The 27,516-nt window shown below is 38.2% G+C and overlaps 2 protein-coding genes across 4 annotated transcripts in view; one reads left to right on the top strand and one right to left on the bottom strand.

The window, feature by feature from the left end:
- LOC131140566 (CAP-Gly domain-containing linker protein 4-like) overlaps positions 1-24,252 on the bottom strand; it is a 28,622-nt gene extending 4,370 nt beyond the window's left edge. The window contains exons 1-12 of one of the 2 annotated variants that reach the window (XM_058091107.1): positions 24,173-24,252; positions 21,873-22,019; positions 21,071-21,210; positions 20,554-20,647; positions 20,189-20,350; positions 19,110-19,228; positions 14,064-14,306; positions 11,414-11,549; positions 9,819-9,941; positions 4,083-4,265; positions 3,860-3,994; positions 1,964-2,087 (exon numbers count right to left, since the gene is read on the bottom strand). In XM_058091107.1, the coding sequence (XP_057947090.1) occupies positions 1,964-2,087; positions 3,860-3,994; positions 4,083-4,265; positions 9,819-9,941; positions 11,414-11,549; positions 14,064-14,306; positions 19,110-19,228; positions 20,189-20,350; positions 20,554-20,647; positions 21,071-21,210; positions 21,873-21,999 (1,586 nt within the window). In that variant the 5' untranslated portion in view covers positions 22,000-22,019; positions 24,173-24,252. Of the gene's footprint in view, positions 1-1,963; positions 2,088-3,859; positions 3,995-4,082; positions 4,266-9,818; positions 9,942-11,413; positions 11,550-14,063; positions 14,307-19,109; positions 19,229-20,188; positions 20,351-20,553; positions 20,648-21,070; positions 21,211-21,872; positions 22,020-24,172 lie in introns of those variants that run through there. The other variant, XM_058091108.1, reaches the window with a different exon arrangement.
- c13h2orf50 (chromosome 13 C2orf50 homolog) lies at positions 5,277-27,355 on the top strand. 2 transcript variants are annotated; one of them, XM_058091110.1, is made up of 4 exons: positions 5,277-5,440; positions 24,562-24,783; positions 24,859-24,898; positions 26,292-27,355. In XM_058091110.1, the coding sequence occupies exons 2-4, from the start codon at positions 24,563-24,565 to the stop codon at positions 26,487-26,489; spliced, it is 459 nt and encodes a 152-aa protein (XP_057947093.1). In that variant the 5' UTR covers positions 5,277-5,440; position 24,562; the 3' UTR covers positions 26,490-27,355. The 2 variants fall into 2 exon arrangements, with proteins under 2 accessions (XP_057947093.1, XP_057947092.1); XM_058091109.1 differs by lacking the exon at positions 5,277-5,440 and having other exon boundaries at positions 24,327-24,783.
- The last annotated feature ends 161 nt before the right edge of the window (positions 27,356-27,516 follow it).

The following is a 27,516-nucleotide window of genomic DNA, read 5'->3' as shown; positions in this document are numbered from 1 at the left end:
ACAAACACAAGAATCTTTCACTTCATGGACGGCATAAATAGTAGAATGAAAGAAACAATGTGAGGAGACTGATGGAGGCAATGAAGAAAGACTTCCCAGTCTCATAGGGTCTGTGGAGAGTTGTCGTGGTGGAGGAAAATAAAACCAGGAATTTATCTTTGAAATAATACTGCAAGTATATATCTAACAATTTTTTTCAGGCGCTCCATACATATTATATTGCTAAATTTAAATTTCAGATGCATATGGAGTCACTGCTTTGTCTTGAGGCAAACAAGCTAAAACGTTTATACTGATAAAATGTTTTATTAAATTCTAGAAATACACATCCATTCACTGGCCATCGATGGTATGCACTAATAAAACCCTTGCAATGGATTCTGGGAAGGGCTCACTCAAACCTGCCAAGATCCTGGGGTACAATCAGTAAGAGTGTGACGCACTCCAATCTAAAGATGTGGCGTGACAGTAATTCATTCACACAAATCAGGAGCATACTTTTTATCATGATTAAACTCCTTCTCTTCAGTCCAAGACACAGAAGAGCTCAGATGATGGGTAATTCATAATTATATTCGGTTAAGTAACAATTAATTAACAGAAAGATGATATGATTAAGCCTGAACAGTGTGACTTGCGAGCAGTATAATGGAACATACATAAAGTTTGCTGAAAGATGCATATTTCTGACTAATAAAATAGGCCGTATTCAAATTTAAAAAATTATGATTTATTTGTATATTTTATTTATTTATTTTCAACGTGACAGAGTTAAAACGCAAAATTCAATACAATTGAATACATCTATCTAGGAATCATTTTAAATGTTACTATTCTTTTCTCATCCATGTCTACTGGCTGATAACAAATTAATATTAATTGGTAAATTGGGTTTGGTGTGTCCTTTATGACTATTATAGCAGTAACAGCTTAAGGATGTATGAAGTTACAGTTCAGTTATTTTAATCTATGATAATAAATGATAAAACTAACACACAGATAAAGTCACACATGGCACAAGCAGTTTAATGCTGTGAATTATTAATTATTATTAATTATGGCCTTGATTGCCACTGGATCTCGACTTTGAACTAAACACGCACAGACTCAAAACCTTTAAATACAAACCACGGTTATATTAGACATGATCTATGAATGCTGATTAGTGATTAGTGATTAGTGATCAATGTATACTTGGGCAAGCCCGCTAATTGTGGCCCCAAATCTTTACAAATGTGTGATTAATCACAACGAGGAGGCACAACACCTGCAATTAATTTACTGTGGAACCCCTGAAACAATCGAATTTGATAAATTTGACTACTGAAATAAATAAATAGCTTTAACTCTAAACTACATTAAAAAAACACAGTACTCACTCTAGGTTTCAAAAAGAGAAATAATGCTTGCTTACCTAAAGCTTGATGTAGAAAATGTATGCTCATTTTTATGATTTGAGATCATGCATGTCAGCAGCTACCAACCGTATGTTACTGCATAGCATACATAAGCCGCAGAAGAAATACAACATGACAACATTGCAGGGTCACCATGTACCTTATTTTGCTTATCCTGACAATAACTCCCTTTTCCATCTATGATTTAAATAATTGATGTTCACAGTATCCATAAGCCATATTTAAAAGGCAGGGCTGGCAGCAGCTGGCTCATTGGCTGCCACATTAAATTGAGAAGTCATGGTGAGAGGGGGGCCTTGGGCATCTCGACTGACAGGTCTTACTCTTGTTAATTACAAGCATAGACGACGACTGTTTGCCACACAAGGCAAAATCCAATATGTCAACGTTAGCACAAATGACGCTGTCAAAAGAGCTCATTAGTGGCATCAGATGTATTGATGAAGCCAACCTCGGGGTATTCCACAGCATAGTTGGACATAGTCAAGTATGACACAGGTTACGGTTTCTTCTTCCAAATGTAACTACCAAGCATGAGAACTCACCTTTGAACACGAGATGGAGGAGCAAATACTCCGTGTCTTGGTGGGCAGCTAAAGTATCTCACTCCACCCACTGAGCCATCGTTTTTCCCACTGGGTGTGTCAAGTGCAATTCCAAACCAGAACCCTACACGGAGAGACAGAAGGTAAAGTGGATCATCAACAAAACACAGTAGTAGGCTTCGGCTCTGGACTGTTGGCATCAACAAACATCCAGTTGAGTACTGCACCGTACAACGGCGACAACCAAGCTGTAGATGTGACTACTACCCTTGTGAATGAAGCCGTGGGTGATCTTGAAGCCAACATCTCTATGCCTGGCCAGCTGATTCTCTCTCAGTGGCCAATCTCCCCATTAGTCCAGTTTTGGTGTGGTACCCCTCATGGCTTGGCGGGTATATGTGTTCTCTAATATGGCTGGCACTCTGACACCAATATGATTTCCCTTGTTTATATATCTAATTTACATTACCGGGGGCTGCCATTGTGACTGGCATACAACCATTTTTTATTCATTTAAAATGTGTCAACCTCAATACAATTACGGAAAGAAATACCATTTTTGGCCCATGTTGAGATCATTGCAAGTCTGATGTGTGTGGGTCAAATATTTATTGAAGCAGATGGGTCTCTTATTTTCACATACAGTGATAATCAATAATCAATAAAAAGTACTGTACTGTATCAACATTCATTGTCTGAAACTTGACTTGCTGATGGGACTTTAAATCCCCAGCTAACTCAGTCATATCAGGTTAAATATCCTTCAACATGTATACATTTCTTGGTTTGATAACTAGAACAAACAAGAATAATTCCCCTATTCCTTGATCCCTGGACTGAGCTATAGTATTAAACATTTTTGCAATCATCTTCTAATACATTAACTTCTACCTCTGTCTCCAATCTGAGGTTATTCACTGCCATAACTGAATAAAACAATATAAAGACTGCACTCAGAAGCTATATCTGTGGAAAATTACAAAAAAAAAAAGTAAGAAAAAGTTATTAATTTACACCCAAACCGCCTATACGTGATTGTTCATCGCATCCCTTTGGCTAGAACACCAATGCTATGAGAAAAAAAACTGTAAAAGGCATATGTCCTTTATTAATGGGAAAATTAATATTTCAGATGGCCTTTGAATTCTTTGTTTTAGCTATTTTCTACATTAAATAAATTCCAGGTCACAAGTTTTTTTTTAATTGAAAGTAAAGATTATATGACATCATCTCATTTTTTTAAAGGAGAAAGGCAGGGGAAGCAGAGCTTATGGGAGGGTAGAGAGTGTATCTTGCCTACAGCGCACGCCCATATAAGGAAGCCTGCCCATCTGTGACATCACAGACCTCCAGTTTTACAACCCCCGCTAAAACCGAGGGTTTAGATCCATCCCAAACTTCTTTCAGGGCTCACTTCAAAATGCGCATCGTCATTATCTGAAACTATGGCATCGTTTAACACGAGAATACAACATTGTAACTACATTTATAGGGTCAGAAAAGCATAATAGGTCCCCTTTAAATCAACATGGCTGACACTTGGTCCCAATTGGGTGTCCCAACAGAACAATTATTCAAAACACTGGTTTTGGAATGGACAAAGCTTCTGGAATGGACAACATTTGTGGATTATGCTTAAAAGCATGGTCTGTGCCATAAAACCAACCAATTAAAATGAACTTTTTGCTTCCAAAAAGAGCAGTCCAATATTCAGCCAGAATCATACTAAGAGTTCTTTGAGGAGTCAAAAAAACATTATTGTCATTCAAAGAAAATAAATTGCTAGCAGTCAAAAGGAACTGACGAAAAATAAAGAGAAGGGAATAATGGGATATGAGTGAACACATTTTATGGTGCACATAATAAACAGGGAAGACAACAATTGTAAAATCTGACCTGGAGCAAAGCTCGTCTTCCCACCGTAATGGACTATGCCGGTCCTCTGGCCAACGACCAGCACTCTGTCCCCCAGGTGCACATTAGAGCCCCTGCACACAGAGCTACTAGCAGAGGGGGTTCGGCTACGAAGACCTGGGAAGGAAATGGTCAGAGTACCGTTAACATATAACGAGTCCATCATATGAGTCTCTCAGTGCTGCTACAGTAAGATAATGCCCACTTCCTGTTGCAGCCACGCCAGGAGAAGCACGGAGGCTTGGGGACGGTGTGGTACGGGGACTCTGAGAAACATGTTCCCATTGCTGCCTGGCAGAAAGACGCTTCTTGGCATGTGGTCGCATACGTCGTCCATGACGGGAATCAAGCGAGGATGATGAGGAAGACAGTGATTGGGAGACAGTGCCTGTTGTCAAATTATAAAGCAGAATAAATGACAGGAAACGGAAAGGACAACACCAATAACAGACAGACTTTGCCTTCACAAACCATTCAATAAATATACAAATTGTGAGGCCAGTTGTGGGATTCACTACTCTGCTGTCTAAAAGTTCCACGGAAAAAATGCACTTCATTTCTTAATACTGAAAGTAGTATTATTCATCCAAGCCTATATAAGCAAGTATTGTAAACCCGGTGATTGAACAATAAAAACCAGATGGTGTCTGCTATGTAATGTCTTCATGTTTCTTACAGATCCATTTGGATGCATCACTTGATTAAGCTTTAAACTTTCCGACTCAGCCACAGCCAATCAATACCAAGTAAACAACTTGGACACTAACTTATTTAATCTGTGGTAAAGCTCTTTAAGCAAAATGAAGGGTTCCAATTCACTGCTTAAAATAAGTTGATTTTCAACACTAGGCCTTAATTAGAAGCCAGCAGCAATACAATTAAATATATGTTTGAGCTGATGATTCTGTCTGCCTTACAAATGCAAACACGATACTCCTAACACTAATCTACACATTGACCAATTAGGGGTTTGCGTGAAGGACAATTAATTATAAAAAAAATAAATCCAATACCATTCACATTTAATGTATGCAGTGGATGCCCGTAGGAACTAAAACATCACGATCTGCATCTCAATAACCTCCAGATAGATTACTGCATTTCTTTGCTTCAAAGTCAGTTACACAATACGTAAACAAATAAGTTACTAGACTGCATTTGTTAAAGAGGACCTATTTTTGGTTTGTATTGAGTTGTGGATTCCTATAGAGCAGCTACACACAATAACCAGCACACAAAGCTTCATAGTTCTTCCAGAATCCGCACCTATTCAGCTGTATTTCTTTGAAAACGGTCTGTTTAATGTATTCGATCCTTGGCCCGCCTCCAGGTACGCCCAATCCGCTGTGATTGGTCACAGTGCCATGTACATAGAATCACTTCCAATGTGTGCCGCTAACTTTATAGGAGTTGATACATGATATAGGAGTTGTAATAAACATCGATTTATCTTTTTAAAATGTCAGCTTTTAACATGTTGGATCCAAAATCCAATCTGGAAGTAGAGGCTGGACAGTCTGAAATTTCTCAAGAAGAGCGGTTACTTCAAGATGTCTCTCAATGGTAAGTAGCTTTAGCATTTTAGCATTAGGTTTTGTACAGCATCGGTAACTGAATGTGGGAACGAGTTGTGTGGGGAAACGGCTATTCGCTACCCAGCTACCTGTATGAAAGCGCTTTTGCTCCATGACTTACACAAAATAAACACAGTTCGGACACCGATAAATTGTTACTCACAGCTTGCTAAGTCCACATGACCAAGTAAGGTTGGAAAGGCGTCAGCGAAAGGCGTCAGCGAGTTCATCTACATCCTGGCCCATGTTCACAAAACCATCCACTTTGAAATGCCGTGAACAGATTAAAATCCATTTATTTTGCTGGTAGGGAATCAGGAATTCCAACCACTTGTAAACAAATGTGGCTTTGCTAGCAAGTAAACTTGCTTGGGGGATGGCAGAGCGCTTATCTGGCTTACAGACACGCCCATACATGGAAGTCCGCCCCTGTGTGACATCACAAATGGGCAGTTTTACGACGTCTTTTGAAATCAAGCATTTTGAGCCATCACAAACCTCTTTTAAGGCTCACTTCCAAATGCGCAAACCTCATTATATGAAATTTTGGCATTGTTTAACACGGGAATACAACATTTTAACTACATTTGTAGTTCAAAAAGGGGAAAAAAGCATAATAGGTCCCCTTTAAGTGAAGTTTTAAAATAGTTTAATTAATTACCTGGTTCAACAAAGCTGGGCCCCACCAAAAGAACCAAACTGTTCCTGTACGTGTAAATTGTGGGAAATAATTTAACATGCAAGGTTCAATGTGAATTATACATTTGTTCAATTCATTGTAATGTGACGGACAAAGGAAAGTACAATATTAAGCTGACATTTGCTAATTGCCATCGTCAAAGATGCGTCATCTTACTGCTTAGAATATCAAATGTTTCTTGTCACTTGACCTTTAGTTTTCACAATGTCCCACCTGACATTTTGGGGTATTTTTTTCTGCGGTTTCAAAATGACCCAGCCAGTTTATCGACACTACAGCCAAGCTGTCTGCATTGCTGAGCCGGTAAGTCACAAAAAAACACAGGTGGCACTGAGAGACTGTAAATGTCTAATAAAAGCTCTGAGAAAGTTTGGTAATAAATTAGTCTGGTTCCTGGGGTGGAAGGAGGTGCTGACACACACAACCTCACATTCCTTACACGCCACGCATATATAAATACATACACGCACACGCACACACACACACGTAGTGATGAATTGCTGCCAAGACTATTCAGCCTGTCTATGCCCTGGTTATTAAACTCTACTTAATTGGACAATCAATCACAGCATTCCATTGGCTACTTTAAGGTCCACTATTCCAGTCACGTCAAGATCAATCAGCCACCAAAACCTCTGAATATTACCTCTGTACAATAAATCCATAAATCCCAGAGGGCCACAGAGCCACAAATACCCACAGAGACAAGTTTCAACAATATTCTCAGGTCACTAGACTACCGGTAAATTACAGGCCAATAGTACTGTCAGGAAGAGAGGACCTGGATGAAGCACTGGTCTTGTCATCAGTGTTCATCCTTGCATCGCCTTTCAATATCTGACAATGATTAATATGAAGACATATCCATCCACTATATACAATTATGCTGTACAACAAGGGGCTTCCTATAACAAGGCTGTGTGTGACACAGTATTCAGGTGTGGGGATGATTTGGGCTGTAAAAAAACAACCACATACAATCATTCATTCATTCATTTTATATGCAGCTTGTCTTCATTGGGGTTGCAGGGGTATGCTGGAGCCTATCACAGCTGACTTTGAGCAAGATGTGGGGACCAACCTGGACTGGATGCATTTGCATGCTTTTTAACTTGTATTTTTAAATGTTTGTCATTTCTTAAGTACATTTTATGTAAGCGTTTATTGATGTTGGAAATAATATGGGTTATTTTATTTAATAATAGTAGACAATTTATTTTATTCAACTTACTGGGCATGCACACTGTTACTATTGAAAACAAGCTTTCTCATGGGAATTCCCACACTAATGAGGGTCACGGGGAGAATGCATTCATTCATTTTCTACCGCTTTTTCCTCATGAGGGTTGCGGGGGGTGCTGGAGCCTTTTCCCAGCTGTCTTTGGGCGAGAGGCGGGGTACACCCTGGACTGGTCGCCAGCCAATCACAGGGCACATAACAAAACACAAACAACCATTCACACCTATGGACAATTTGGAGTCACCAATTAAACTAGCATGTTTTTGGAATGTGGGAGGAAACCAGAGAACCGGAGTAAACCCACGCATGCACAAGGAGAACATGCAAACTCCACACAGAGATGGCCGAGGGTGGGATTGAACCCTGGTCTCCTAGCTGTGAGGTCTGCGCGCTAACCACTCGACCGCTGTGCAGACGAGGGAGAGTGCAAATTCAACCAAATTATGACAACACCTACTTCAACTATAGTTTCATCAATTCCAGGTATGCTTATGCACCAAGACCCTTTTTGTGTTTATTGTTCTGTCATTTTGGATTAAATATAAAATGATCTATGGTTGACCTATAAGTCAGAAGGTTATAGATTTTCTTATTAAGAATGGGCGTGTAGGGTAACCCCCATACATGAGGGCGGCATCGGGGGAGTGACAAGAATTTCTCCTTTCTATTGTAATGTAATTCATTTGCATGCAATGGAGTATAAGAGTTCCCGCCAAGAGGCCACTTTTGGCCAAACACCTCCAGATCGCCATGCATACTGTTTGTTGTCTGACCCCTTTGTTTTGCAAAGGTAATAAAAACTGGCAAAGTTTTATTTCAGGCATTCTATTTCCTACTTAAGATGATATAAATGTTTTTCCACAACAGTCACTCAAGCACATCAAACCACATTATTATCATCATCTTTCCGGAAAACAAATCCCAGGCTTTGCACTGATGGTGAGTCAGAACCGGATATTCATTTTGTTTGGTTTATCCAGTGTTTTAGTTTTTGCCTGTCCATGAAGCACACTGTCCACTCTGAAGGATAGATTATTATATTTATTCATTCATTCATCTGTTGTCTGTGTAAATGTGTGTGTGTGTGTATAAAGTACAGTAGAACCTCAGTTTACATAAAAAATTGGCCAAAAATGGTGCCTCGGTTTGGGTCCATTTTCCATTTAACACATAATATGGCGTGTCTTGTGTTGTTATATATTCACTGCTTGAGTCAAAATACTGTATGTTATTAATGTATTTTTAATCATAAATGTAATTGTTAGCAACTTATGAGCTTGCATATACTTGCAGATACCAAATAAGAGTGCCGTTTGCCCCATGTCAGCGAGTGTGAAGCAAAATATCTTACATATGCAGTTGGTATTGCATGGGTGACTACATCTTCCTTAATCACAAGCACAGCCATTGCAGTGTGTTGAAGATTTATTAGCAATGTGTGCAAAGGCTGACATCCCATTAGAAAAGTTATCCAGTTTGTTACCAATAAATACATGTGCTTTACAATTTGAGACAAGTGCATTACATTATACTGTTCAAGGTTTGTAGGTTTTTATACTGAATGTAAATGTTGTATCATCCTATCATGATACATCCTAAAAAATATCATGATATACGGTACGCTAAGGTCCATATCACCCAAACCTACTCTGTATTTGTTTCACTACTAGTATGATATATCATGTTCAACTGTGGAGGTTTCACTGTAACACCTCTAAAATGCAACAATTCCTGTGGAAAACCCAATCTGATATGTCTATGTGTGTTGACAACTAAAGAACTGCTTCCTTTGAACACACCATGTTAACAACCTCTCACAGCAAAATGATTCATCAAAGTTATAGCATAAGACAATGCTAATTTACTTATGATACAGCAATGCAAATATGGCTTTTGTAATGATGCATCTTACTGTACATGTCACCAGGGCTATATAACTGTGGGGGAGGATACAGCGGATTACAGAGGATAGAACAAACACAGAGTGGAATGGAGGCTGATTAACAACACCTCTGTCAAGTTGAACACATCACACCACCAAAGTAATGGGGAGGTTGCTGCTGCGGCTGCTGCAGCGGTACTTCAGTTTATTTCTCAAACCGCTCAAGCAGCAGCACTAAAAGAGTTATTTCTTTAACTAACATAAAATATAAGGCCATCGTTTATTGCGCTAATGCAGTTACTCTTGAGATGTTTGTGCATGAGAGGTTTCTTACATAGTGTCATCTCTACTGATCAAAGGTTTTCACCCTCGGAACTCCACAGGCTTTTCATCTTTACAACTGCAGTGTAAATCAAGATTACCTAAAGGAAACCAGTTTTACTGTATGGTATGATAAACCAATCATGAAAACTGACAACAACTGTAAAACTAAACAAGTGTAAAACTCATGATTTATGTAAGATGCATTTTGGAGGCAGACATACCCATCGCTGTGTTAATCTTGGAAGGAATGCGACGATGGAGGCGTACAGGTGTGGAGTCTTTGCTGGTACTTGTTTTACATCTTTCCGCAGGTTTGCTTATCTTGGAGAGAGGAGCAAATACTCCTACAAAAAAAAACATTTTTAAAAATATAAAAATTGATTGATACAGTAGTACAGTAGTCCCTCGTTTATCAAGGTTAATCGGTTCCCGACTCGACCGTGATGCGTGAAGTAGGAATCCCTTTTTTCGTAGTTAGAGCATCGAAAAAATGGCCTTGTAAACAAAGCCCTCGAGAGATGAAATAACATCCTATAGTCTATCATTTTTCCACATATACTACACAAGATAGTAAACATAACGGAAACCTAATATAACATAACAGACTCATGCTTATGTGTGTTGCCGTAAATGTGTTCTGGTGCTACGGGAGCTGAGTGGGGGGCAGATAGGAAGTGATAGCGGTGGTTGAGCGTTGAGAAGGAGCTTGCCATGGTTTACGGATGCAACAGTTGCCCTTGTTAGTGATTATTGTGTGTTTTTATTGTCTGCTTGTGTGTCTTCAAGTGCTCCTTTGAATGTGTTGTCTGAATGCCCTATATTTGCATTTTATTTCATTTAGCCATTCTTCATTCATTCATTTTCTACCGCTTTTTTCCTCACGAGGGTCGCGGGGGGTGCTGGAGCCTATCCCAGCTGTCTTCGGGCGTAAGGCGGGGGACACCCTAGACTGGTCGCCAGCCAATCACAGGGCACATATAGACAAACAACCATTCACACTCACATTCATACCTATGGACAATTTGGAGTGGCCAATTAACCTAGCATGTTTTTGGAATGCGGGAGGAAACCGGAGTACCCGGAAAAAAACCACGCATGCACGGGGAGAACATGCAAACTCTGAGGGTGGAATTGAACGCTGGTCTCCTCACTGTGAGGTCTGCGCGCTAACCACTAGACCGCCGTGCCGCCCATTTAGCCATTCTTACGCTTGAAAATTATTGATTAATTTGGACAACAAATACATAAAATGTACTGAAAAATGCATTTTTTTAAAACTAATAATGGGCTGTATTCAACTATGAAACAGCATGATTTATTAATTAGTATATTTAACATTATTATAAAAACAACTCAAAACCCACCTGTTTAAATCAGTTTTTAGTGTCTAACTTTTTATACCTGACTGCTGCAACCCGCTCCGCTTTTAGCCTTTTTTTTTTTAGCTCTGAATGAATGTTTGGATATTGTATTTTAATGCATCGTTTACTCTGTTTTTACTCTACTCTATTTTTATTTCTTTTTTCTCTACTGTAAAGTGTCTTTGAGTACTCTGAAAAGCGCTATACAAATAAAATGTATTATTATTTTTATTATTATTTGTGTAATTCACAGCTCAAAGTAGCGAGGGATTACTGTACAATACACTAGATATACAATAAATACAATACAATACAATAGATATTCATGGTTAGTTGAATGAATGTGATAATGGCACACAACCCTAATGAAAATTTGACTCAAAACATTTCTCATATCTAATGGAAATGGAAGTGTGAGTGGATATGAATTGCTTAAGGGTTGGATGGTGGCATACCATATTTGATTTGACAGGTAAAATACTGGACGCCTGCTACAGAACCATCATTCTTCCCCTCTGGTTTGTCCAGCTCCACTCCAGCCCAAAGCCCTTCAGAGAACTCTGTGCTACCGCAAAATCGCAGGGTTCCAACCTATAAAATAATCAACATGCATGTTCAATTGAAGGTGAAAACAAGGATAAATGCAGTGGTTTATGTCTACAGTAAAACTAACGACAGCAAACACATTTCTCAAAATAAAAAAGCCTCTAGTGGGTCAATGTGATCTTGTTTGACCAAATTTCATTTCTTACGGACATCGGCCGGTTACTTTGATAAGCAGAAAACGTACTTGTTCTTGGCAGCCATACCAGAACAAAGCCAATATTTTCACAGAGGAGTGACACATGACCTTCAAACAGTCCAGCTAATTTACATTCCACCAGTAGGTCATAAGAAATTTGCATTCCCCAAATGTACTTTACTATTTGTTTGATTTAGTTTTGGAGCAACTGTCACAGGCATACGTTCATTACTTTTTCAATTACTTTAAAAAGGTACGCCAAAGTTTCATCAACCAAGACAACTTTAATAATGACAAACATTTTGATGCTCCTTGCTGCAATAGGTTGTCAAATGGAGTCACAAAAGAAAAAAAGATCAGTCAGAACCAAGATGGAAAATGTACTTTTGATTAGCCAATCTCGGCATGCTACTGTTGAAGCAGTGCAAATAACGATGGCTCCCTGTTTTAGAGAAGAGTTGTACAAGCCCTCAGTATAGGCATAGTTAGGGCTCGAGAACTGACAGTGTGAAAGCCCTAAGTCTCAAGAACCCACAGAACCCAAGAACCCATATTGCAAAACAAACAGGAAGTCAGCCATTTTTGATGGCGGCGGCGATTTTTGGGCCAGAAGTAGAGGTCCTATCTTGACGAACTCCTCCTAGGACCAAATGAGTCCATTGTAGCATCAACGGACACTACACGGATGGCCGACGTTAAATTGTGTAACAATGAAACGAGTTGAAAAAACTGAAAAAAAACGACATACCTTACGTTTTTTGTCAAAAATCACAACATTCAAACTCTGGCATTTTATGCCATTTTTGGGTGCTTCTGGGGCCCCTGTTGAGTGTGTGTGAGGGTTGCACTGTGTTTTTGACCAGAAAAGTGCATTAGAAGCAAACTATTCTAATGCATAAAATTTTATGCATAAAGTTTGAATTTTGTGATTTTTGACAAAAAACGTAAGGTATGTCGTTTTTTTCAGTTTTTTTTTTCAACTTGCTTCTAATGCACTTTTCTGGTCAAAAACACAGTGGAAACCTCACGCACACTCAACAGGGGCCCTAGATGCACCCAAAAATGGCATAAAATGCCAGAGTTTGAATTTTGTGATATTTGACAAAAACGTAAGGGGGGGGCGGGGTGTTTCGTTTTTTTTCAGTTTTTTTCAACTTGCTTCTAATGCACTTTTCTGGTCAAAAACACAGTGGAAACCTCACACACACTCAACAGGGGCCACAGAAGTACCCAAAAATGACATAAAATGCCAGAGTTTGAATTTTGTGATTTTTGACAAAAACGTAAGGGGGGGGTGTATCGTTTTTTTCTGTTTTTTTTTCAACTTGCTTCTAATGCACTTTTCTGGTCAAAAACACAGTGGAAACCTCACACACACTCAACAGGGGCCACAGAAGTACCCAAAAATGGCATAAAATGCCAGAGTTTGAATTTTGTGATTTTTGACAAAAACGTAAGGGGGGTGTTTCGTTTTTTTCAGTTTTTTTCAGTTTTTTTCAACTTGCTTCTAATGCACTTTTCTGGTCAAAAACACAGTGGAAACCTCACACACACTCAACAGGGGCCACAGAAGTACCCAAAAATGACATAAAATGCCAGAGTTTGAATTTTGTGATTTTTGACAAAAACGTAAGGGGGGGGGTGTATCATTTTTTTCTGTTTTTTTTTCAACTTGCTTCTAATGCACTTTTCTGGTCAAAAACACAGTGGAAACCTCACACACACTCAACAGGGGCCACAGAAGTACCCAAAAATGACATAAAATGCCAGAGTTTGAATTTTGTGATTTTTGACAAAAACGTAAGGGGGGGTGTATCGTTTTTTTCTGTTTTTTTTTTCAACTTGCTTCTAATGCACTTTTCTGGTCAAAAACACAGTGGAAACCTCACACACACTCAACAGGGGCCCCAGAAGCACCCAAAAATGGCATAAAATGCCAGAGTTTGAATTTTGTATTGCCTTAAATATCTCTTTTCATAATATGCTCCGGCTTCATAATACATACTCTATTCCATTTTATCTTTAGAACTAAAACAGAATTTCGGGAATTTTATTGCATTTTCATTGTTTTATAGATATATATTTTTCATATTCACACAGTACTCACTCATTACCAATTTACTGTGCATCTCAGATGGTATATATGTACTGTACTTGTTTTATTGGCAAGTTTGTGGTTTAGTTGGGGGATTAGTATTGAATGGTATTTTGTCTATATGTGCCTTGTGATTGGCTGGCGACCAGTCCAGGGTGTACTCCGCCTCTTGCCCAAAGTCCGCTGGGATAGGCTCTGGTGTATCCCCACTACCCTCACGAGGACAAACAGCATAGAAATGAATTGGGTTTTTATATGGACCACATACCTTCTTTCCAGCTATCGTCACACGGTCACCGAGTCGGATTCCCATGGAAGCAAGCTGTGTCCTGGCCTTTTCATGAAGAGGAGGGGGCTGGACTTGCAATGTACATGACAAGAAACTGGGCTGTGGCAATGCCTGTCTGAGTAAAGTGCTGAGCTCTTTGGCCGAGGTGGCAGCATCCGCCATCTCCAAGGGCATGTTGAGCGGGTCAGGAACGACATCAACTGGGTACTGGCCTTTATCGTCCTGTAACACAAGACCAGATGGGAGCTACTACAGTTAGGGCTGTCACACACATTAATAATGAGTTCACTCAAATTCTCTGTAACACATATTGTTGTTGAACTAAAGCTTGAGGAACATGAAGCGATTCAGCTGGAACCAGTTGTTGAAAAACACCCTCTTAGTTTGACAGACATGGCTATACCAAAGAAAAGGGCTTTATGAATGACAATATAGCTTTAAAATCCTGCCAAATCAAAGTTATTTGTATTCATTGTTGCTGCGAGCAGAGTCACAACAAGAGAACATTGAGTCTCTGTGAACAACAGCTTTATTTCTTATTATTTTGTGTTATAATGTTGCTTGTTGGTATATAGTTGGAATTATGGGCTTTTGGGATATCTTTTAATGCAGTAGTCCACTGTTTTAGCATTGTAGAGAACATTCTGGAACACATTCTTCTGGATCAACATTTGTTCAAAGCAAGCAACCGTCTACTCCTGTATTATTGTAATGTGAAAAATATGTCTTCAAAAGGAAATAGAACAATAGGTTTCTGTCTCTTCTTTAATCGTGCATTTATCATGTTTTCTCTTACCATATTTAATCTCTTAATTGAATTATTTTTTTAATTTGTTTATTCTACTTATCATCATGGTTGACTGGTTCCAGAACCAACTATGATACATGAAGTAGGATTCCTTATTTATAAATGGAATATTTTTGAGGTTAGAGCATTAAAAATACAGGTTTTTAGCATTGTTAGAACCTTCTAGACATGAAATAACACCCATATAGTCATCTGTACACTTGCATTACCCAATATCGTAGACATAATAATAGAAGATAAGCCTTTTAAGACATGTATGTGTATGTGTTGTGTAAATGCGTTTGAGTTTTGGACAGGAAGTGACAACCGCAACAGCAGCTTGTGTTTGGGATTATTGTTGCTGTTGTGAGATCATTTAAACCTGTAAAAAAAAGCAATCAAGTCTGGTGCTTGTGTGTCTCATAGAACATTACAGTAATATTAGTGATGTCTAGTGACCAGTGTAGAAGTACTACATGCAGTCTCAGTTGAGCGTCTTTGAGTGAGTCTTCTGAATGCCTGACATTTGTACTTTGTATTTTATATAGCAATTTCTATGCTAGACAATGCTTAATTTAGACAAAGAAAACATAAAATTTGCTTAATTTGCGTATTTTATTTACCAATAATCAGACGTGATTAACCACAAAACAGCCTGATTTATGAATTAATATTTAAATTTAATATCATTATTAATGTAATTATTATTTAATAATTTATTAATTATTATTACAATTTATTATTTTTAAAAATATCTAAAAATATTACAAAAATATATATAAAAACGTGATAGAAGCTGCAAAATTCAATGCGTGAATCGAAGTGTATTTCGTTTCTTCTTTTTTTCTTTTCCTTCATCACCGAATACATAACAATGTTATCTCCTAAACACATGAACACATTTTCAATGACAAAAGGTAAAATATATCGATATAAATAAAAGCATTGCCTTATCACCAAAATAATCAATCCTAAGGATTTGCAATCACAATCTCAGCAAGGAGACAAAGGCACAGTGATTTTAGACAGTGTGTGTTACAGGGAAGTTACTCCACAATTACCACAATAAATTCTCTTTCGAATGCGTGACCACATAATTCAGTGTTCGGCTGCTGATTATACAAGACTTGGCAAAAGGCAAATTTGTGTCAGCTCAACAAGCAGTAAAAACAAACTGTCTGCACTCTCTTGCAAGAAGTCTGCCAAGTGTTTATGTTGTTATTCTGTCTATTGCTGCCCTGGGCAGGGATAAAACATACTGATGGCGCAGGAAATATAATATAACAACTTCTGTGTTGTTTAGACAAGTCAATCATACGTTATGTTTCAAAGTTCAGAGTCGTCAGAAAAATGATGAACAGATGTGTAATCAGTTGTAAGGCATAAACATTATTTGATGCAAATAAGCTGCTGTATTGTTTCTTAATGGTGGTAGATTTCCATAATAATAACTCCAACAAGTGAAATTGTGAAAAAAACATATCAATAAATTTGTTTCAGTAACTGAGGTAGACAGTTTTTTATGATAGATGCATCATCCATCATCTTGATCTTAGCTAACCACTGTTGCCCTAGCAAAAGGTTTCTGCTATTATATGCCAAAATATGCTGTTCATGTTTGTGGCCAAGTGCCATTGTTCCTTGTGTCATTCACACAGAGGATTGGATAAGTGGATAAAAATAATTATAATGTAGGCTACAGCAAGGAAGTGATGCAAGAGGAGAGACAGACAAAGGAGTCAGAATTTGTGCAATGAAGTAATTGGGATTTTTTTTGTTCCCATCCAACCTAATAAGTGAAAAGGCTGTTCTTTTTGTTTTGATATAAAATACAAGGGGTACCTTTTTACCCCAAAACTTTTACCCCAAAATTTTGTACACTATAATACCTACAATATATTGTACTACTGCTGTTGTTTCAATAGTATAATATTAATACTGTTATGATTAATAAAGTACATCCAGCTATTGTGTACTGCCCAGGTTAGGTCTTGTCTAGTCAACTGAGTCGACACAATTAAGATAAAAAACAAAAAGCCATACCAGTGCATAAAGGAGACAGAAAAATAGTAAAAAAAAATATTCAAATCCCTCTCTCTGTGTTTAAAAAGGGGATGTTTTTTAGGACCAAGGACCATTACTTTTCACATTAACCATTGCTTGCTGGGTTTTTAATGATTTGATGCACTAAGTCGTTCAAAAAACTGCAGCTTTTGATGAGAGAGGTGATTGATTAAAGTGCAAAGTGCTTTAGTGCCACCCAGTGGAAAGTCGGTGAATATGTCAGCATTTGTGGATAAAAAGAAAAGCATGAGCAGAGAATTAAACTAATACATTTCTCAGCTCTGGTCAAAGAAACTATTTTATCCAAACTGGAGCTCTGACAGTTGGGATCAGCCATTTCTTTGTTTCTAAAAGTGTACAGTATTTTGCAATAAATATGAGGAAATTGGTTGCAACATTTTAGAACTCTATATGTAAGAGGGAAGACAGTGTATACAGTATATACAAATGATATATTCTAATCATAAACATCCATTTTCTGTGCCGATTGTCCTCATTATGGTCGTGAGGCTATGCTGGAACCTATCCCAGATGACTTTAGGAGAGTGTCAGGGTACACCTTGGACTGGTCACCAGCCAATCACAGGGCACATATAGACAAACAACCATTCACACTCACATTCATACCTATGGACAATTTGGAGTTGCCAATTAACCTAGCATGTTTTTGGAATAGCTGCATGGCGACCGAGTGGTTAGCGCACAGGCTTCACTACTAGGAGACCCAAGTTCGATTCCACCCTTGGGCATCTCTGTGTGGAGTTTGCATGTTCTCCCCGGGTACTCCGGTTTCCTCCCACACTCCAAAAACATGCTAGGTTAATTGGCGACTCCAAATTGTCCATAGGTATAAGTATGAGTGTGAATGGTTGTTTGTCTATATGTGCCCTGTGATTGGCTGGCAACCAGTCCAGGGTGTACCCCGCCTCTCGCCCCAAAAAGACAGCTGGGATAGGCTCCAGCACCCCTGTGACCATCATGAGGATAAGCGGTAGAAAATGAATGAATGAATGGTCTTTCCGATTTTCTGACTGTGTAGCCAAAATGCTAACCACTAAAGTGCAGTCTGAAAGGTCTGATGCAGGACTGTGGCCAAACTACAAAAAAAATCCAATCACGCAGCAGTCGTTACAATTTTTAAATGGCAGAAATTCTTCTTTAAGCTCTACACATCTGACTAAAATGTACAATTAGGGGAAAAATACACCAGCACATGGTGGTGACAGCATCACACGGGAGGTGTTTCTCTACTAAAGAAACCCAAAGACTGGTGAAAGAACAATGATGGAAAAATACAGCGACAACCATAAAAGCTTTGTTAGGAGTGCTCAGGACTCAAGATTGGCTTTCAATTCACCTTTCAATGACAACAATGAGTCAAATCACACAGGCAAAACAATTCAATGGCTTAGGAACAACTCAGCAGAAGCCCTGATTAAAATCGAACTAAACCTCTCTGGACGCAGAGCCTTGAAATTATTTCGAACCGACCAGATCTATCTAAAATAGTAAGATTGATGGATAAAATCTCCAAAGTCCAGGTATTAAAACTTAATGCATAATTACCAAAAAGACTCAAGGTGTTTCTACTGAGCAAAGAATAACATATTTCAAAATAAATTCTGTTTTGCCTTATTCCTTATGGGACATCCTATATTATAAGCAATGTTGCCATATACTCAGCTCACAAGACAAGACCATACACAATATTGTGTTCACAAGACAATGACAAAACTTCTTTACACAAATTTAACAAAAAAGTGAGAAAAGTTAAAATATTGAAGGTAGTTTCTAGCACTAATCATTTATGTTGATGTTATTTTAGTTATTTAAGAACACATGTAGAATAGATGGCAGATTGCAGTAGATTTGCTTCATGTTTACTCTATAGAACTACAGTTCCCATGATGCTTAGAGTGGGTGTACTGGGAAGTAATTGTGGAGTTAGACTCCACAATTACATGTTTTGACAGAAGTCGTATGCAGCAATCATGTTTTGATCTGACAAATCTTAAGTAACTTTCAGCAAATGTAGAAATTGCTAGTTTTCTGCTTGGTCATTAACATGGTGACAGTGTTGTGAGATTTAGTGACACCTAGTGGTAGAGAGGAAAAAATACATAAATTTAATTAATTTATTAATTTAATAAATAAAATTGAAATGACTAGCGTACCTTGAAAGCAGGATTAGCTCCTAGCTCCAAAAGGCATGTGACAGCTGATGTACACAGGTTGGATGCTGCAATGTGCAAGGCGGTGCCAAAGTCAAAGTCACTGCAGGTCGCATCTACATCTACGGCAAAAAGAAATACGGGTTAGTGTGATTGTTGTCGTTTTCATTTACAGAGTCTCTGAAAATTTCTACAAGTCAAGTTTAGAATGGTTTAAAACTTTTTAAGACCATAATGAATACATTTTAACACCTATTTCACATCTATAGTGACAAAAAAGTACAAAAGACCCAGAATTGATGCTCCATTTAAGTGTCACAAATCATTGAACGTACACATACCCACCTTATACAAGTTATTAGGTTTTGCAGTGGGATATCGTTATTTTTTCTCCACTGCTATACCCTGCTGTAACACACCGCAGCACGCACACAACACACTAGCTGGTTGTGTTCCATAATTTTGACCAGGGTGCACTTTAGATCCTTGATCTTTGTATGTTTAATTTTTGTAATATCTTCCTCAAAAATAATTGCCATTCATGCATATGTTTTAAATTTTATGAATTTTGAAGAGAATTTAAGACATTTTAATTCATAAATTCAAAATGATTGGATTTTTTTTACTTTTTGTGATCCCCACCTGTACGATAAATCCTGTACGATAAACGGCATTTTTTTTACACGCTTAAAACTCTGAGGCTTAAACAATTATTTCATTTTTGGAAGTTTTATGCAAGGCCACGGTGACCGAGTTATTAGTATGTTGGCTACACAGTCAGGAGATCTGGAAGATCTGGGATCGTATCACCGTTTTGGCATTGCTGTGTGGAGTTTGCATGTTCTCCCTGTGCTTGGGTTTTCTTCAGGTACTCCACTTTTGCCCCACATTTCCAAAAAAGCATGCCCTCCTTAATTGTCCCTTTGTGAATGTACACACATACAAGGACATGTGCCAGGCCAGCTATATCTGGTCATCCAGCTGTAGTGCATAAATCCACTAGCTCGTATTTATTAGTGTTTGACAAATAGGTATTCATACAAGAATTTGTTTGTTGTTGAAGAAATGCCCAGCATCCTTACCTCCAGGCTGAGACGCCTGTAGTACCACCCGAATAAGCTGGGGCACATCAAAGTAAGCAGCATAATGCAGAGCCCTCATGTTTGTCCAGCGGGAGCGAAGATTAGGATCTGCACCCAGGGCCAGAAGGTGGCGGGCAAAACCAGCTGCTATATATGCATCACCTAAAGTACAGAATAATGATATAGTTAAGTGTTTGTTTTGGTTACAAGCTTGTCATTGATTTGGTAGATACTATTAATACTAATGGTATTAGTTACACACTCATACAGGATTATGTTTATTTGAAATCAAACATGAATGATTTAAAGGTACACTCACTGTTTACACTCACTGTTTTTCTTGACATTCACTTTTCAATACTAACCAATGCCTGGGGCCCCTGCCTTGCAGCAGTAGTGCAGAAGGCTCATGTCTGTCAGACCATCTCGATCATTTACACCACAGCCTCTCTTGATGATCTGGACAAAGGCAAAGATACAGTATGCATTAAACAAATCCGAAACGTGACATCTACTCTTACTATTAATTTGAGTTCAATGGTAGGGTTTCCTAATACTGATCAGTTTTTAGATTTGCAACGTAGATGTAAGCAATAAACAGACAATTTATAAATGTCTATCATCGATTATTCAATGATGTAAGACTGGCAGAGAATAATGTTGGAACGTGCAAGTGCAGCACCAGCAGTAAAATGTCATACTAGTGTAATATCAATGTAATATCATCAAATCGAAACTAGGGATGTGCCATATCATACTATTATCATTTGTGACACAATGCAAAAACCTCACATAGCAACTATCACCGTAGTTCTGTCATGCTAACACATAACAAGAGAGACAACATGAGTGTATCAGTGTAAAAAAAAGGTCTAGAATCACCTCGTTGCCAATCAGGTCGATGTTTTTCTGAACCTGGGGAACCCATTGCCGAAGAACAGCAAACAATTCCGGTATGGTGGTGCTGGGATCTTGCAGAACCTCCTTGCATTGTGGCTCGTTTGGGTCGAAAAAGGAGAATTCTGTACATATTGGGTGAAGTTGAACAAACAATAATATAATAATTCAGAACTTTATAACAGTGTGTCTCGTTTCTACACAGCTCACATTCGCTCTGCAGGCAGGTTCGGCATGTCAGCTCCAAGAAATCTTATAGCCAATATTAAACAATACCGTATAAAACAACTGGCCTCTCAATATCCTTAGTTGGTCAAGAGATACATAAGGGATACATACTATTATTGCAATGTGTCCAGACTTACTTAAAATAGAAAATACTTCATATTGCATGAGATTGGATAACCAAGCATACCCTCATGCTTTTGTTTAATAAATCTATGGTCATGTGTTGAGTATTACTGTCCTTAACCAATGCTGCATGGCTTCATAGGATCTTCAGTTGTTACTGTATATCTGAAAATGTGGCCCCGTGAAAGTGATATTTGTACAACCCTGTCCTATGGGATTAATTAAGTATGTACCTAACCCAAATAAATGTCTGCCTCAATCAAAAGTCAGTATGGGATAACGCAAGGAATGCAAAAAGTTTGTGTATTTAATCTTCCTATTATCTGATAATAAATACAGTATAAACACACAGCAAATTTTGGTGCAAGTTGATGATCAACATCAAATGATCTATTCTGCATTACAAATGTGTGCGTGCATGCAAGCGTGTCCTCACCACAGTCGTTGGGCATGGGTGCAGAGGAAACCTGGTGGATGACTGGCCGCTGATGAGGAGAAACTCTATTGCGGGAACCCAGTGTAGAATCTCCTTCCACGGGCACTGAAACATCCTCTTTTGTCATCTCCCTCTCAAGGCCGGCGGCTGGAATAATATTAGAAACCCTATTCTTAGAAGCTAAGTGGGTCTAATCTCAGTAAAGCAAGAGACTACCCCACTGGCACTGTGAGGGGACATGACCTCATTGAAGCTTTTAGGTAAACTGGCACCAGTCAGGCTCCCAGGTAGAGCAAGGCAATGTATGGTATCAGTGATTAACAATAATATTAACATTTTAGCCATCATTTGAGAAAAAAAAAATTCCATCCATTATGGGTCAACGTGTGGAAAACCACATGCTAGATAAAGCTAAATTTTAAAAAAAAATCAGATTGTCTTACTGAAGCCTTTTGCTTTTGAAGCGGGCAAATAAAGCTGCCAATGTAATCATAAAAATGCACGGGCAAGCGGGTGGTAGGAAAGATGACAGTCGCACAGGAAATACAACTTCCTAAATCCACCCCAACAACACGGACACAGCCAGCTGGCTCTCACTGTCACTTTCAGCTGTATCCTCTTTTCCATTGAAATCCATAGGAGTATCCTGGTAGAGTTAAACTAATTCAAAAGGCACAAACTGGGTCAAGTAAAACATCTAACAACTAAGTAAAACATGGTGAACGCACTAATTAATTATACTCTGCTGATCCCCTGACTGCCTAGTGGATTTACAGTCTGGTCTCGTGCAAGACTTAATACACTCCTAATCAAAATTTAAAGACAAGCTGAAAAATGGCAAGAATTTACATTTTGCAATAACAAAACGGGAACGAGAGAAAAACATTTTTTGAGTACGTAACAACCATTACAGTGAAATCGGATAATGAAATGTTTAAGACCAGAGCCTTTAGAAGCCATAATCATTGCACAAATGTGAATTTAGTGTAATTTTCTGTCAGGTATTCACACTGCAATGATCGCTTGATGGCAAACACACAAAAAAAACTTTCTTATTTTGAATTGCATAAGCATGGCCTCTTGCTATGCACCATTTCTGCCGAGTTTGGACACAGTATGACGTTTTTTTTAACTTCTCCAAAGACCCTGAGTGTTACAGAACACAAAAGTCAAGTGGTGACCCAAGCAAATGTCAATGATCAGATTGGCCGTCCATCAAGACACAGAAAAATAAAAGGGTTTTAAGAACAACAAAGACCTTGTCTTCATCAACACTGCAAAACTGCCAATTTGGAATTTGCACGAGAGCACTAAATATGGGACATTGAAAGGTGGAAAAAAAAAAAGTTTGTTTCTTTGATGAGGAAAAATATGAAACCTTGATAGTCCTGATGGCTTCCAACATTACTGCCATGACAAGGAGATCCCACCTGAGATGCCTTCCTCACAGTACAGTGGAGGAGCATCAGGATGTGCAGGAGCGTGAAACAGCAAATAGCTATGTGGGTATTTTGTAACAGGAATGGCACAGCCATTCATTACTGGGTCCATTTCTTGACCATTTAATTTCTACAACGTTTGATCAGCTGATCAACTGCCTATTGCTGAGTTACATTTTTTCCTCAAGTTCCATCAAGTAGCGTTTGTTTGTTACATACACTGACGTTGCATTTTTTTTCATTTTTTGTGCAGCCCTTTGACAGATGCACCTAAAAAAGCATGACTTTATTTACAGTACTTTAAACCACATGATGAAAACACTGTGTAGTGTAACTCCACCCACTTTGACACATTGCTAATCCTCCACACTTAAGTCCTGTCTGCATCTCATCTCATGACATTACAATAAGCCAATTCCAGTATCAGCCATTAAAATAACAAATATCATATAAATTCTTTCACATGAATGTAACCTAAAAGTATTACTGGAACTCCAATTTAGCGTCTGTTTAGCCTTCATGTTTCATTACCTTACATTAATGTACTTGCAATGTAAATACTCCCATTCAACTGTGGCAATAAGGCGGATGGTGGACGCTAGCTCGCTTGAAATACCGGCTAATGGATGCTATATCATGGAATCCATGCTGCGTAAAAAGAAGGCCTAAGCAACAACGTTTACTTTAATACTACAACAGGACTACCATGATTTTCTAACATCAACGATAATATAAACCATATTCAATAATGCATCTCTCTATTTTAAAATGTTGCGGTCAAACCTCCTCCTGGTGCATTCAAATGGACACAATCAAAATAACCATATCTCTTCCCTATAAAAAATACTATCGTTCCCTTACCTTAATACAGAGAGATGAGATATATGTGATGGGAAATAGAATGTTCATCCATTCCCTCTCATGCTATACAGCTAAGGAAGTGTCTGTTTTAAATTCAGACTTCAGAATAAGAGCATGTATTTTAACGTGTGTTTTTGCGTGAACGTTACATTGGCAATCTTTTGGCGACAGGCATGGAAAAATTCAAACCTTGAACGGAACCCATTTATGTTATTTAATTGTTCTTTTTATTTATTTATTTTTTGGACAACGACCACACTTCTCGTTACCTTGGAAACCTAAACACACGGAAGTGCTGGCAATGATTTCACCCGGTTCTGTTCTAGTTACATAGTGTGTACTGCTGTAAATAAGACATTTCCTGATTGTGCTTGTTTCCTCCCGAGCAGAATGGACTTCGACAATCTTGGACGCGCATCATCTGCAGGCTACCGGTTCCCGGTGCAAGCAGGTAAACCAGTGGCAAAGCAACAATCACCTGCGGCTACAAGTCTGCGCAATACAAGAGACAGAACGTCCACAACGCCGCAAAGTGACGCAAAAGATCCAGTCAAACAAGACCAAGCGTGGAAAGCAGTAGTATGGGGTGAAAGGAGAGCAGTACTGGAATGGTGAGTGCATAAAAGAACTTGCACCATCTTTTTACTAACAGGTATGATACATCTAAGTTTCTAACCATTCACCAGGGAGAAGAATTGGAGTTTCCTCAAGAATTATGATCAGATGGTAAGTCTATCTTATACTCTTAAGATCAATAAATACTCTTAAAAGCAACCAATTTACTTCATTTAACTCAGAAGCCAACATTTGCATAGGGCTGAGTGGATTCCAATATTGATAGTATTGATGTCAAAGGTATTGAACTGATATTGATATGATGAGATTTATATTTTTCAGTTCCCTTCTGTGTTTTTTTTTTCACAAGTAAGAGTATTTTCAGACTGCAATTCTTTTCAGTTGTGTAAAACTGAATTTAAAATGTCCTTAGTAACTGTGCAAGGCATTTTATAGGGTGTTTTATGGGTGTGCGTGGGGTCTTCGAATATAATACCCATGAATAGAGAAAAAACGTGAGAAACAAAATGATATCAGTTCAAGTCAGGCATCGAGGTGTTCTGCTGTGAAATACATTAAACTGTTAAATTTGAACTGTTAAGATTGTTTACACAGGTCAAAAGACACAAGCCAGAATTTTTACCCATCCACTAATAAATGGACAAATGCAAATTAATTATCTTTAAGTACTGAAAATTACACTTGCGTGTGAACAAAGGCCAAAATGCAAAGATAAATGTGCTCTTTAATGACGAATAATGTAAGTCAGGGGTCTCAAACTCAATTTACTTGGCGGCCACTGGAGCTCGGGTCTGGGTGAGACTGGGCCGCATCAGGTTTTCCAAAAAAACAAAAACAAAACGCATTTATTAAAACAAAAAAATTCTAAAAACATCGTTTTGGTTCCAATTTTCTACAAGAAAAGCTCTGATAAAACATTCCACTGTTCTGAAATATCTTACTTTTTATTTTTCTACACAAAATAAGTAAGTATAATAAGTATAAATAAACAAATCAAGAATAAAGAAAATCAATCAATCAGTAATAAATAAATAAATATAATAATAATAATAAAACGGCAAATAATAAAAGCTTAAGAAACCACATAATTTTTTCTGGGTACATGATACCGTACAGCATCCATATCAAACTTGTGCGGGCCGCACTAACATTCAACTTTCATATCAAGGCGGGGGCCTCAAACTAGTGTCCTGCGGGTCACCTTTGGCACACGGGCCGCGTGTTTGAGACCCCTGATGTAAGTGATTTGTGTCTTTTACTCTCCCACAGTTGGTAGTTAAACATAAGAACACCTTAACAGTGATTACCAGTAACAACAACAAGTATTGACTGGAGTTAATGTCTGGCCTCTTTCAAAATAAGACAAAAACGCAAAGAAAAAGTGAAACTTAGATGAGACACAATAAAGTCTTGCCTGGTCTACTGACATTTCATGTGACGCCATGTACTGTATAAAAGCAGTTTTCACTCCAAAGTGCCCTACGATATTAACGCTGCACTAATGACAGCTATATTGTGATTTAAGTTTATTGTGTGTTTGCAGGGAGAGCTGAAGCCAGAGGAGCCTTTACCCAGCAATGCATCACACTTCTCTGATTGTGTCCCCAACACTACAAACAAAATATTTGGAAGCAGATTGTCGACTCCCCTGGGACGTGAACTGGTTCGACTGGACAGACTTTTATTTATGTCTGAAAGCCATCACAAGTGTAAACAGGATCCAGAGATGATACCATGCTAGATGAGTCCCTTATATATTTTAACGCCCTTACTCGGGCGCCATGAGTGCCAGAACTCTGCTTGGTAAGCTTTATTTGTAATGGCATAATTATAACCCTGCATAATAAAATAGCATGCAGTTATGTCAAATACATATTGTAGCGTCGCTGGGAACACTTCCTGGTTCCCAACGTGCTTTGCGGCACCGTCTGTGTAAATAGCTCTTTAGTTTGTAGTTTAAAGTCACATAGTCGTTTGTTATTGTTCTATTGTTCTACTGAACCTTTATTTGTCTGTTACATTACTGAGTGATGTTTTTAGTTTTTTTTGTTGTCACACCATGACTGAAACTGTCACCTGGTGGAATCTGACGGGCTGTGTTGTTGTTTAATGTAAGCTTTCTTAGCTGCTTTCGAAATAAAAGCCTTTCTCTGTTACGAGACCCTAGAGCGCCACAATATATTTTACAAACAGACATATACTTGTCTTGTAAGCCATTTAGTGCTAATTGCGATTCTCTTAATGTCTTCTTTGGATGCTCAAGAAGACTCAATGTTAGACAACACAAAGAAACTCCTAACTGGAGATCTTTAAATTAAATGGATGGATAGAAGAATCGACCATGGAAGAATTATTCTGTATTGTTATGCAAGAACATAAATTACCTGTCTAACTGGTTATTTGTCACAGTTATTCATTCACTTACTAAGGTTTCATTACGTTAAGTGATTTTTTTAGTTTAGATGTCTGTATTTTATTTTTTATTTTTTTGCTTAATTTCATGCTTTTGCAAACGATTGTTCCTTTTTTACATTCTAGCTGGAAAAGTGTGTCTTGTTTCTTCATTGCAGTGTAATTGTGACTTATAAGCCAGTAAATGAATTTAGCATCAACAGTGTAAGAAGTTGCATTGCATCGTGTAAGCATACATGAGATACATTGATACATTTTGCACAATAAAGATTCTAAAACTACTCCAATGTTGTACAATATATGCTAAGATATTAAGAAAAAATATATAGAAAGTGAAATGAAAACAACTTCAAAAT

Source organism: Doryrhamphus excisus, chromosome 13, assembly GCF_030265055.1.
Source record: "Doryrhamphus excisus isolate RoL2022-K1 chromosome 13, RoL_Dexc_1.0, whole genome shotgun sequence".
Classification (NCBI taxonomy): Eukaryota; Metazoa; Chordata; class Actinopteri; order Syngnathiformes; family Syngnathidae; genus Doryrhamphus; species Doryrhamphus excisus.
Note: the sequence above shows the minus strand (reverse complement) of the source record. Positions and strands in the feature narration are given on the sequence as shown.

Coding starts and splice junctions, on each gene's coding strand:
- c13h2orf50 (XM_058091110.1), top strand. CDS start 24,563: ATGGACTTCGACAATCTTGGACGCGCATCATCTGCAGGCTACCGGTTC. Junction 24,784..24,858: donor AGGAGAGCAGTACTGGAATG/GTGAGTGCATAA, acceptor ACCATTCACCAG/GGAGAAGAATTGGAGTTTCC. Junction 24,899..26,291: donor TCAAGAATTATGATCAGATG/GTAAGTCTATCT, acceptor GTGTGTTTGCAG/GGAGAGCTGAAGCCAGAGGA.